The sequence below is a fragment of the Theropithecus gelada genome, chromosome 14, assembly GCF_003255815.1.
Source record: "Theropithecus gelada isolate Dixy chromosome 14, Tgel_1.0, whole genome shotgun sequence".
Lineage (NCBI taxonomy): Eukaryota > Metazoa > Chordata > Mammalia > Primates > Cercopithecidae > Theropithecus > Theropithecus gelada.
In genome coordinates, this window is record NC_037682.1 from 93,866,248 (window position 1) to 93,878,809 (window position 12,562).

General features: G+C 34.5%; 1 protein-coding gene across 1 annotated transcript in view; it reads left to right on the forward strand.

The window, feature by feature from the left end:
• The window catches only part of CEP126 (centrosomal protein 126), a 79,354-nt gene that overhangs the window by 20,527 nt on the left and 46,265 nt on the right, over window positions 1-12,562 (forward strand). The window contains exons 3-4 of the mRNA XM_025356427.1: window positions 7,975-8,120; window positions 12,122-12,233. Coding sequence (XP_025212212.1) covers window positions 7,975-8,120; window positions 12,122-12,233 — 258 coding nt within the window. The remainder of the gene's footprint in view (window positions 1-7,974; window positions 8,121-12,121; window positions 12,234-12,562) is intronic.

The following is a 12,562-nucleotide window of genomic DNA, read 5'->3' on the forward strand; positions in this document are numbered from 1 at the left end:
AATTTGTATTTTGTAATGCTTTATGAATGAATTTATTTAAATTTCATTTTCGATTGTTTGTTGCTTATATGTTGAAATACAAATGATTTTTCTATATTGACCTTGTATTCTAAGAACTTATTAAATTTTCTCATTAGTTCCAGGAGTTATTTTATATATTCCTTATGATTTTCTAGGTATATAATTATGTCATCTGCAAATAAAGAGAATGTAATGCCTGTCTTTCCAGTCAATGTGGCTTTTACTTTTTTGTTGGCCTCAGTGAACTTTCTAGGAGTACTTCCAGTGCAATTGGGGAATAGAAGTAGTATGAGTAACCCTCTTTGCCTTCTACCTTTTGGGGATGTATTTACTATTTCACCATTAACTATGCTGCTAGCTAGGGAATTCGGGTAGGTGCCCTCTATCAGATTGAAGAAGTTTCCTCTCATTCCTAGTTTGCTGAGAATTTTTATGAATGTGCATAGAATATTGTCAAATAGTTTTTCTAAATCTATTTTGATGATCATATCGCTTTCCTCTTTTTTGTCAATATAGTGAAATTCACTAATTTTGCATTCCATGGATAACCCTCATTTGGTAATGATGTGTTATTTTTATAAATTGCTGGATTTTATTTGCTAATACAGATTGAGTGCTCGTTATCTAAAATGCTTGGAACTAGAAGTGTGGTGGATTTTAATTTTTTTTGAACTTTTGGAATATTTGCATATACATAATGAGTTATTGGGATTGGGACTCAAGTTTAAGCATGAAATTCATTTATGTTTGATAAACACCTTATGCACATAGCCTAAAGGTAATTTTAATGTAATATTTTTAAATAATTTTGTGCATGAAACAAAGTTTGTGTACACTGAACCATCAAAAAGCAAAAATGTCATTATCTCAGTCAACTGTGTGGACAATCTATGGTGGTTTGGTCATCACTACCATTCCTGAGTCTGAATTTATATGCTACTCATAAGCAATCATTTTCTTGTACTTATTCACACTTAACTACTTAAAAGTAAAATATATGACAGATAACATTAACACAATGAAAAAGTAACGTGTTTAAGGTAGTGAACCAGTACAGTAGCATCACCAGAGTACCTGTATCAGCTGTCAGACAACAGCAACAGCAAACAAAGGCAGACTTTCAGTCTTCATGTCAGTGCTCAAAAGTTTCCAATTTTGCAGCATTTCAGATTTTGGATTTGTGGATTAGAGATGCTTAACCTGTATTTTGTGAAGGATTTTTGTGTAATGTCAGTGAGAGATATTGGGCTATAAATTTCTTTGCTTGTAATGTGTTGTTGGGTTTTGGAATCATAGTTATGCTGGCCTTATAAAACATGGCGGGGAGTGTTTTCTGCACTTCTATATTTTGAAAAAGGTTGTATATGATTGTTGTTTCTTTTTTAAACGTTTGACAAAAAAAAATTATATCTGAACCTAGATTTTTTTGTGGGAAACTTGTTAATTATAAATTACATTTTATTAATGTGTAGAGGTTTTCATATTTTATTGTCTTTTGTGTCAGTTTTGGAAAGTAGTTTCTTTTAAGAAATTGGTCCATTTTACCTAAGTTGTTGAATTTATTAGTATGAAGTTATTTGTAATATTCTCCTGTTATTCTTAAGGCCTGTGGTATTTGTAATGATATCCTGTTTTGCATTCATGATATTATTAATTTTTGTTTTCCCGTTTTTTCTTCATTGTTCTTGCTAGGAGCTTATCAATTTTCTTAACATTTTCCAAAGCAACTTGTCTGTGTTTTCTCTATTTTTTTTGCTTACTATTTCATCAGTTTATTTTCTTTTTATTAGATTCTTCTTCAGGATAAATTTGCTCATCTTCTATCTTATTAAGGTGGAAACTTAAGTCATTGATTTTAAACCTTTCCCCTTTTCTGATATAGCATTTAAAATTATAAATTGGCCAAGCATGGTGGCTCGCTGCCTGTAATCCCAGAACTTTGGGAAGCCAAAGTAGGAGGATTTCTTGAGACCAGGAGTCAAGACCAGCCTGGGCAACAAATCAAGACCCCCCATCTCTACAAAAAAAAAAAATTAAAATTAAATAAAATTATAAATTTTCTTCCAAACACTCTTTTAACTGCATTTAACAAATTCAGTATGCTGTATTTTCATTTTTATGTCATTCAAAATGTTTTTTTTTTACTTCTCTTTAGATTTTTTTCTTTCATCTGTGGTTTATTTAGCACAGTGTTTTCATTTTTTCTTTAATTTTCAGTTATTTGGAGCTTTTCTAGATATCGTAATTGATTTCTAATGTAAATGTGTTTTGGTCAAAGAACATACTCTGTATGATTTAAATCTTATGAAATTCATTAACACTTCTTTTATGGCTCAGCATAAGATTTTTATGGTGTACTTGGGGAAAGACTGTATTATTATTGTTGGATATAAATTATTACTCTTCTATAAATATCAACTAGATTGATGTAGTTGATAGCATTAGCATTGTTCAAATAAATATTCTGTTTTCTTACTGATACTTTTTTTTTTTTTGAGACGGAGTCTCACCACTCTGTCTTCCAGGCTGGAGCGCAGTGGTGCAATCTCGGCTCACTGCAAGCTCTGCCCCCCCAGTTCACACCATTCTCCTGCGTCAGCCTCCCACGTAGCTGAAACTACAGGCGCCCGCTACCACACCCAGATAATTTTTTATATTTTTTTAGTAGAGACGGGGTTTCACGGTTTTAGCCAGGATGGTCTCGATCTCCTGACCTCGTGATCCACCCACCTCGGCCTCCCAAAGCGCTGGGATTACAGGCGTGAGCCACCGCGTTCGGCCTCTTACTGACACTTTTGTCCAGTTGTTCTGTTACTAAGAAAGGATGTTACAATATGCAGCTAGGATTGTGGATTTGTCCGTTTCTATCTTTAGTTCTGTGTTTGCCTTATGTATTTTGAAGGACTGTTATTAGGTTCATTCATCTATATAATTTTTGTGCCTTCCTGATGAATTGACCTTTCTATCATTATGAAATGTTGTATTTTATCTCTAGTAATACTCCATTTCTTAAAGTCCAATATTAATAGCACTCTAATAAATTTGTCTGATATTAATATACATAGTCAAAAACTTCATCTCATATTAATGTAGTCAAATGCATTTCTCAAGCTTTTCCATTCTTAGGTCTTCAACCCGTGTATATTTGCAGTTGGGTTGGACTTAGTATCCATTCCAGCAAGTGCTAAGTCAGAAACTGTGAAGGGTCTGAGATTTTGCCCTACTTGCAAGCTAATAATTTAGTTTACCATGATTTCACTCAGTACCAGTGAGATAGTTGTTAATTCATGTTGCCTGTTTTGAAATATTAAACAAATAACTTTTGTTTCCTTGTTTTCACGAGTGTCTGCCATATGACATAAATGTTTAGTGTCTTTTTTGATAACTCAGATACGAGATATTACCGAACGACTTCAAATACTTTAATTAGAGGAAGGCTTATAAACTTATGATTTAACAAATTCCCCTGAGCATCTAGGCAGCCGTGGATTTCTCAAACCAACTCTCAGATATACAATTTTGTCTAGAGTTAGCTCCATATCAGCCATATTAAAGGACAGACCATCAAAGCCTTTGCCCAGGAAACAAATCTGTAAGGATCACTGAAATATCACTAACATAAATCAGTTATACATACCAGCTGACTAAGATTCCTTCCTTACCTAACTAGATAAATGTAAATTGTTCTCATTACCAGTGAAGTAGATAGTGCTCTAAAAGAAAAATACAATAGTACAAAAAAAAAAAATCCCTGGAATAGACATCTCTGTTTTAAATAATGTCATAGGTATAAGTTGTTTTATGCAGTTACATGCCGCAACATCAGCCATGAGACATAAAGACAAGTTGCCTAAGCTGGCAGTTGCAGTGCACTGATACTCGGAAACTGAATAATGCATGACATAGTGCTATTTACTAGGAAGATTTTAATATCATAAAACTAATTTCTAAAATCAAAAAAAGTTTTATTCTTCAGAAAAGCATACATAATAAATGGACGTAATCCTTTTAAAATAACGTAAAGAAGAAAGTAAACAATTTTTGTTAATAAACATTTCTCCCCATCTCTACTAAACAAATGTTAACTGGTTTTTAATATACTGACTTAAAGTTATTATTCTGGTCATTTGCTTCTCTATAACAAACCACCCTAAAATTTAGTAGCTTAAAACAGTTTATTAAAAATCTGTGTTGAATGGCTGAGCTGGTTTATTCTCCCTTGGAAGTCTCATGCTATTGCACTCAGATTTGTGCTGTGGTTGGTGTTATCTGAAGATTCCACTTCGCTGGACATCCAAGATAGTTTCTTCAGTCACATGTCTTGTGCTAGGCTGAGAAGGCTAGAACAGTTGGAACCAAGCCAGTTATCTCTCTCCAATGCTGTCTTGCCTGTTAGCTAGCTTGGGCTTCTTTTCAGCATGGTGATCTCAAAGGCACTAAAATTCTTACATGGGGTTGGGCTTTTCTTGGAGTGAGCATTCCAGAAGTCCAAGTTGTAAGCTGCAAAATTCTAGCATGGTAAGTCACACAGTATCACTTCCATAACATTCTGTTGGTAATAAGAAAGTCACAGGGCCACACTGATTAAAGGGGAGGGGACTACATAATCCTGCTTCATTGGACATTATGTTTGGAGACTGACTATGACTACCACAGGAGTGCTTGACATGTGATTTTATCTGCTTGACACATTATTTTAATCTCAAGAGCATATGAATGTAGAATTTGGAACTTTTTAAGTTGACTCTGTCAGCTTCTGCTAAGCAAGCTGTGCCTCCTTCCTCCCAACAGAAAGTAGAATACTTTATTATGACTCTCTATTTAATCTCTTTTGTTTTCTCTGTCTTTAAAGACTACATTAAGTACATTCACATTGTTGTGTAACCATCATCATTATCCATCTCTAAAACTTCATCTTGCCCAACTGAAATTCTGTACCCATTAAGCACTAACTCCCCATCCTTCCCTCCCCACCAGCTGGTAACCCCCATTCTACTGTCTCTGTGAATTTGAATACCGTAGGTACCTCATTTAAAGTGAAATCTTACAACATTTGTCCTTTTGAGACTGGCTTATTTCACTTAGCAGAATGTTTTCAAGGTTCATTTATGTGTAGCACGTGCCAGAATTTTCTTCCTTTTTAGACTGAAAAAAATTCCATTGTATGTCTATGCCACATTTTGTTTATCCATTCATCCATTTATGAACACTTGGATTGCTTCCACCTTTTGGCTATTATGAATAATGTTAGTATGAAAATGGATATAAAAATATCTGTTTGAGTCCCTGTTTTCACTTCTTTGGGATATAGTCCTCAAAGTGAAACTCTTTTATCATATGGTAATTCTATGTTTAATTTTTTGAAGAATCAGCATACCAATTTCCACAGCTGCTGCACCATGTTACATTTCTACTAGCAATGCATAAGAGTTCCAGTTTCTCTACATCCTTACCAACAGTTTCTATTTTTTATTTTGTTTTGTTTTTTAAATAATAGTCATCCTAATTGGTGTGGTGTGGCATTTCATTGTGGTTTTAATTTGCATTTTCTTAATGATTAATGATGTTGAGCATCTTTTCATGTGTTTGTTTGTATTTGTATATCTTCTTTAGAGAAATTTCTATTCAAGTCTTTTGCCCATATTTTTAAATCAGGTTGTTTTGTTGTTGTTGAGTTGTTGAAGTTCTTGATATCAATCCTTATCAGATATGTAATAGGAAATATTTTCTCTCATTTCCTGTGTGGCCATTTTACTCTGTCGATAGTGTCCTTGGATCCACAAAAGTTTTTAATTTTGATGAAGTTCAACTTATCTATTTTTCCTTTTGTTTGTGCTTTTAGTGTGATATCAAGAAATTATTGTCAAACCTAATGTCATGAAGCTTTTTCTGTATGTTCTCTTCTGAGTTTTTAGTTCTTCTATTTGGATATTTGATCCACTTTGGGGTAATTTTTATATGTGCTGTAAGGGTAAGAGTCCAACTATATTGTTTTGCAGTATCCAACACCATTTTCTATAAAGATTGTCCTTTTCTCATTAGATGGTTTTGGCATCCTTGTGGAAAATCATTTGACCATATATAAGAGGGTTTATTTATGAGCTCTCTATTCATTCCATTAGTCTGTGTGTCCATCTTTATGCCAGTACCACACTGCTTTGATTACCATAAATTTGTAGTAAGTTTTGAAATCAGGAAGGGTGAAACATTCCGTTTTGGGTTTTTTTTTTCCCAATATTATTTTGGCTATTCAGGGTTCCTTGACATTGTATGTAAATTTTAAAGTGGATTTTTCTATTTCTGCAAAGAAAAAAAAAGTCATTGGGATTTGAGGGATTTAATAGATTGAAGGTAGCTTTGAGTAGTGTTGTCCTCTTAACGATATCTTCTTTGAATTCATGAGCATGGTAGGTCTTTACATTTATTTGCATCTTTTTAAAATTATTTCAGTCATGTTTTACAGTTTTTGGTGTATAAGTCTTTTGCCTCCTTGGTTAAGTTTATTCCTAAGCATTTCTGTGCTATTGTAAATTGAGATTGTTTATTTCCTTTCTGGATTGTTCATTGTTAAGTGTATAGAAATGCAACTGGTTTATATGTGTTGATTTTGTATCCTGCAACTTTGCTGAATTCATTTATTAGTGATGGTTTTAGGTGGAATCTTCAGGGTTTTCTAAATATAAGATTATGTCATCTGGACTAGAGTTAATTTTACTTTTTCCTTTCTAGTCCGATGCCTCATTTTTTTCCTTGCCTACTTGCTCTGGCTACAACTTCTAATATTATGTTGAATCAAATGGTAAAAGCAACTTCTTATCTTGACCTGGGGAGATTCTTGAAGGAGATTGTTTTGGGAGCTAAAAATCTTCTCCCCCACCTCTGGTGCTACATCACTACATTCTACCTATCTCATATGTTGGACCACTTGGAGATCTATAGTCCTCTATCACCCGAAAGTATATATAGTTCCCTTAATCGGAGCTATTTAGAGTAGAATAATGTTCTAGCCAGGAGAGGTCTTTAGAAAGATGGTTAATAGTAACCTATGGCATTAAAAATTCTAAAAGAGTTCTTACCAACCATCTCCTAACCCTATGCATTCCAAGGAGTTCCCTTTGGAGGTTTCTCTACCAGTGATTCGTAGGCTCATCTTTTTTTTTTTTTTTTCATTTTCCAGCAAATAATTATTAAATCATACACACATACATGCGCAAACACACACACACACACACACACACACACACACACAGAGTCTTCCAAGGACAAAATCAGTTTTTGAGACAGTACAGCTTAAACTAGAGAACATAAATTTCAAGTGTCTGGGGGCAATCAGAAATAAATGAAATAAGAAAGTTAAGAAAAATAGGGAATGGCAGGGATTGGGGCAGGTGTTTGGAGCTATGTGTGATTAAGAATCCAGATTTGCCAGATCTTCCAAATTTTGAAGAGAAACTGGAAATTCACATTTTTATGTAAATTTCCTGAATTTTTAGCACAGTTCCAACTTAAAATGACAGCCAATTTTAAACTTGTGGTCCAAAAGAAAAATAAAAATGTACAGATTTTATTGAATGCCTCATAATTTTCAAAGCTACTTCTTTCACTAATGAATTCATTCTTAATATTACAGAAAATGGCATAGCTTTCTTAGAAAAGGTTTTTTCCACAGGACAGTTTGCGAGTGGGAATAGGTATGCGGACCTGTCAGAAATTAGAAAGGGACGCATTAGAGAATCTTCTCTTAGTTGCAAGAGACCTGGGTAAAGTTCTGAAATTACCATTTACAAAGAAATAAGTCTTTGGCAAACACCTGTTTTAAAAAATTTAAAATGTGTTGTTTTTAAGTAAAATTTTGAAATATGAAAACACTGTTATATAATAATTTCATCATTTTGAAACTATTTTCTAAACTTACCACCTATTTCTGTTGCCTACTTTGTGTTTTAAATATAGAGCTTTTGAGGAAAAACGAAAAGAACAAGAAGAAAAAGAACACCAAATTAGAGAACAAATACTTCAACAAAGAAAACAGAGGTTTGAAGAAGTTACTGAAAAATTCCAGCGTGCCCATATTCCTCTTTCACAGCGGAGGAAAGCAGGTGCCTTAATTTCTAGAACAATATGAGAACAAAAATTGAAGTTTTAATCTCATTTGACTTGGGTAGACAATAAACTCATAAATGAAGAAATGAAGTGGAAACAAACTAAAATGACCAATATGACTTTTGAGTAAAAGCACTTTAACCAAATGAAAAATAGTCATTTGATTTAGGTTTAATTCAGAGAATACTGTTGGCTCTATTACTAAATTCTGAAACTCACGGTTTGAATTGACTTCCAACTGGTTACAATGTTTTGTCTTTTTAAAATTGATTTGGTAAGTAGCTTAGTACAAAGAAAATTTAACGTTTGGGTTCAGAAAATTAGTGTCACATTTATTCTAGTATTTTTTAATGGTTTGGTTCAAATTCATATTTGAGAGACTGGCAGAACAAAAAGAAAGTCTACAGAGTAATATAATCCAACAAGATAAAGACTTGGAACCATTTAAGAATTTAAATAAGATTATGGTTGGTTCTTTTGTATTATATCTACATTTTAGTACCTTAAATAGTAAGACAATTAACAATATGTCAAAACTTCATAAAGAAAAGTGATAAGCAAAACCTTTATGTATTCAGCAAACATATGGTGTACTGTGTTGTACTTAGCCTTAGGCTAAGCTGAGATATAGAAAAATCTAATTGCATTCTACCATTAAAGATCTCACAACCTATTTTGGAGATGAGAGTGGTATAAGCAATGTCAATAATGTAATGATAATTGCTTTGGTAGCAGAGTGTGTAAAGTGCCATGAGAGCACAGAGGAAAGAACACTAAACCTATGTCAGGACCTCAAGGACATCATTCTTGGAAAAATGACTTAAGTCAGATCTTAACAAATGAGCATATTGCGAAGCAAACAGAAAATAAAAGGACATCCCAGGCAAAAGAACAGCTTGTACAAATAAATTATGTATTTCAGTGTATCTGAAGCATAGGATGGGGAAAAAAAGAAGAAAATGGATATGAAGCTAGAAAAAATAAAGGTAGCCAGTTCTCATAGAACTTTATATGCCATGCCAGGAATTTCATCTTTATGCAAAATACAGTCCACTTACAGTTTTTTTTAACGAGAAAGCAAGCCATTGCTGTGTTAGTAATATTACTGTTAATAAGGGCAGCTAGTAAAACTGTGCAAAATAACAATAGCTTCAACATGATAGGAGTTTATTTTTCTCCTGTATAATATGGAGTCCTGTGGTAGGCAGTCATGAGCTGGTTTGTTGATTATACTGAGTTGAGAGACAGAAGGATCATCTGTCACTCGGCTCAACAGTCTTTAGTATCTGGTTTTTATCCTCACTGTCATGGTCACATGGTAGCTGGCAGAGCTCAACCATCATAGCAGTGTTCTAGGCAAGAAGAAAGGACAGGAAAAAAGGGTGCACCTCTGAGATCTCTGCTTGGCAACTTTATTTGCAAGGGAGTCTGAAAAAAATAGTTTTTTTTAATGTAGGTATATTGCTACCCCTAACTATATAGGGTCTGTAAGGGAGTCTGAAAAAAAGTTTTTTTAATGTGGGTGTATTGCTACCCCTAACTGTATAGGGTCTATAAGGAAAAAAGAGAAAATGCATATTAGGTGGGGAACTTGGGGTCTCTGTTATATAATTAGATTTGTTAGAAAGATAATTACAGTTACAAGATGGAGTATCGATTGAAGAAGAGACTTACTAAAGTAAGTAGACTAGTAGGATACTATTTAAATAATTATGGTAAGAGATGTTAAGCTCCTAAATTAAAGCAGTGCATTGAGTGTAAGAGATAAGAGTTACCATATTCATCCTTTTTTTTCTTTTTCTTTTTCTTTTTTTTTTTTGAGACGGAGTCTTGCTCTTCTCACCTAGACTGGAATGCAGTGGTACGATCTCGGCTCACTGCAACCTCCACCTCGCGGGTTCAAGAGATTCTTCTGCCTCAGCCTCCCAAGTATGTGGGATTACAGGTGCCCTCCACCATGCCCAGTCACCTTTTGTATTTTCAGTAGAGATGGGGTTTCAACATGCTGGCAAAGCTGGTCTTGAACTCCTGACCTCAGGTGATCTGCCCTCCTTGGCTTCCCAAAGTACTGGGATTACAGGCGTGAGCTACTGTGCCCAACCAGAGATACTATATTCAAGAGATATAATCACAGCCAGCTGAGGTGGCTTATGCCTGTAATCCCAGCCCTTTGGGAAGCCGAGGCAGGCGGATGGCTTGAGAGCTCACGAGTTCAAGACCATCCTGGGCAACATGATGAAACTCAATCTCTACAAACAATACAAAAATTAGCCAGGCATGGTGGTGCATGCCTGTAGTCCCAGCTGCTCGGGAGGCTGAAGTGGGAGGATCACTTGAGCCCAGGAAGCGGAGGTTGTAGTGAGCCAAGATCACACCATGGCACTCCAGCCTGGGAAACAGAGTCAGACCTTATCTCAAAAAAATTAAAAAATAGACATAATCAATAGGATTCAGTTACTAATTCGATTGTGGTGAAAGAGGCTGAGCATGGTGGCTCACACCTGTAATCCCAGCACTTTGGGAGGCCGAGGCGGGTGGACCACCTGAGGTTGGGAGTTCGAGACCAGCCTGGCCAAAACGGTAAAACCCCATCTCTAATAAAAATACAAAAGTTAGCCAGGCATCGAGGTGGGTGCCTGTAATCCCAACTACTAGGGAGGCTGAGGCAGGAGAATTGCTTAAAAACCCAGGAGGCGAAGGTCATAGTAAGCTGAGGTCGCACCACTGCACTCCAGCCTGAGTGACAGAGCAAGACTCCGCCAAAAAAAAAACAAAAAGTGGTGGAAGAGAGGCTAGAAGGAGAACAGTGCCTCTATAAATTAGCAGAAAACCTTATTTTAAACATTCAATAAATACTTTTTAAATTAATTGATTACTTTCATAGATGCATCCTTTATGATGCAAAATATCAGCAGACTATCCTATAGCTTTGCATTCTTCATGTAATCACCAGTTGATTAGGGAAATGGATTGTCTCTAGAGTTCAAGTTTGAACTAAACCTTACATAATAACATACTGTTTTTGTTTAAACATTCTAAATAAATTACAAACATTGTAATAATTGAAAAGTCTGATGACATATTGGTGTTTTAAAGGAGAAAAGAGGAAGATAGTTTGGAAGTAGTCACAAAGAGCTAAAGCCAGAAATTCACTCACCCTATTTCTAGGCCTTGAGTTATTTATAGTATATGATACACTACAGATACCATGTATAGATAGTATAGTATATTTATGGTCTATGATGGGAGGAAAATAATGTCTCCATTTGAGGGGGTTGTAGGACAATTAATGTCCTTAAAAGACAGCTATGCTTCAACTTGAACAAGAAAGAGAAGACAGTATTTAGAGGGAAGTAGGGGAAAACAGAGTATGTTGAGTACCAAAGTGCACAGTGGAAGGCTTTGAGAAAGTGGATATATATAGGACATAGGGTTATATTTAACGTTGTACAGGACAGTATATGGATGAGTGTCCATAATAATGTATGACCTTGAGCAAGTTACTTTGCTTCTGTATGCTTTAGTTTCCTCAGTTGTAAAATTCAAATATACCTCATAGGCCATAGCGAGGGTTAAATAGTTTATGTGCATTAAGTGCTTAAAAATAAGGTCTGTAACTTAAGTGCTCAGTAAATGTTAGTTGGTGTTTTTGTATGTTCCCCTTTTCTTCATAGGAATATTTATAAATAGTGTCAGAAATTTATACCACTATGAGATCAAATATAGGGGAGTTTGCATGCGAGGATGAAGAGCCTGGACATTTCTCAGAGTCTCTTTTTTCCTGATAAATATTCTTAAAATTGGTGATGAAAACTTTGAGGTAACACATTCTCTTTTGGGAATTGAATGTCAAAATTTAAAGTATTTACACTATTCTGAAAATTTTTTTTCACAAAATTTTAAAGTAATATTTTATCATTAGCCGATTAAATTATATGTAAAGAGACCATTGAAGATAAAGTGATTCTGCACTATTTGGTCTTTATTATCTCTTTAGTTTTCAGAAAACCAGTTCCTCCATTAGAAGAGGCCCTCAAACAAATTCAGGAATCCAACTTAAAATCAGAAGTAAACCTTCCCTTTTCCCATAGACCAACAATAAACTGGAGGTAAGTAATTTATGATTATTATATACAATTATTACAATAATTGTATAACCATCCAGTTGCTGTGCTTGTCAGCCTTTTCATCAGCTACTCCTCACCTCTGTTTTAGAGTTTATTTTATTTTTACAGTTTAAATTGAGGTAGAGTAGAATGTAAATTGCTCCAAGAATAGGTCAGAATTCCAATTTGTTGTCTTAAAGTCTTTGGTGTTACAAAATACTATGTATGTTAAATAATTTTTTGTGGAACATATCAAAACACTTTAAATATTGATATTGATATTTTGATTAAAATTGTAATATCTTTACTGAGAAGAGAAAAATTATGTTGAA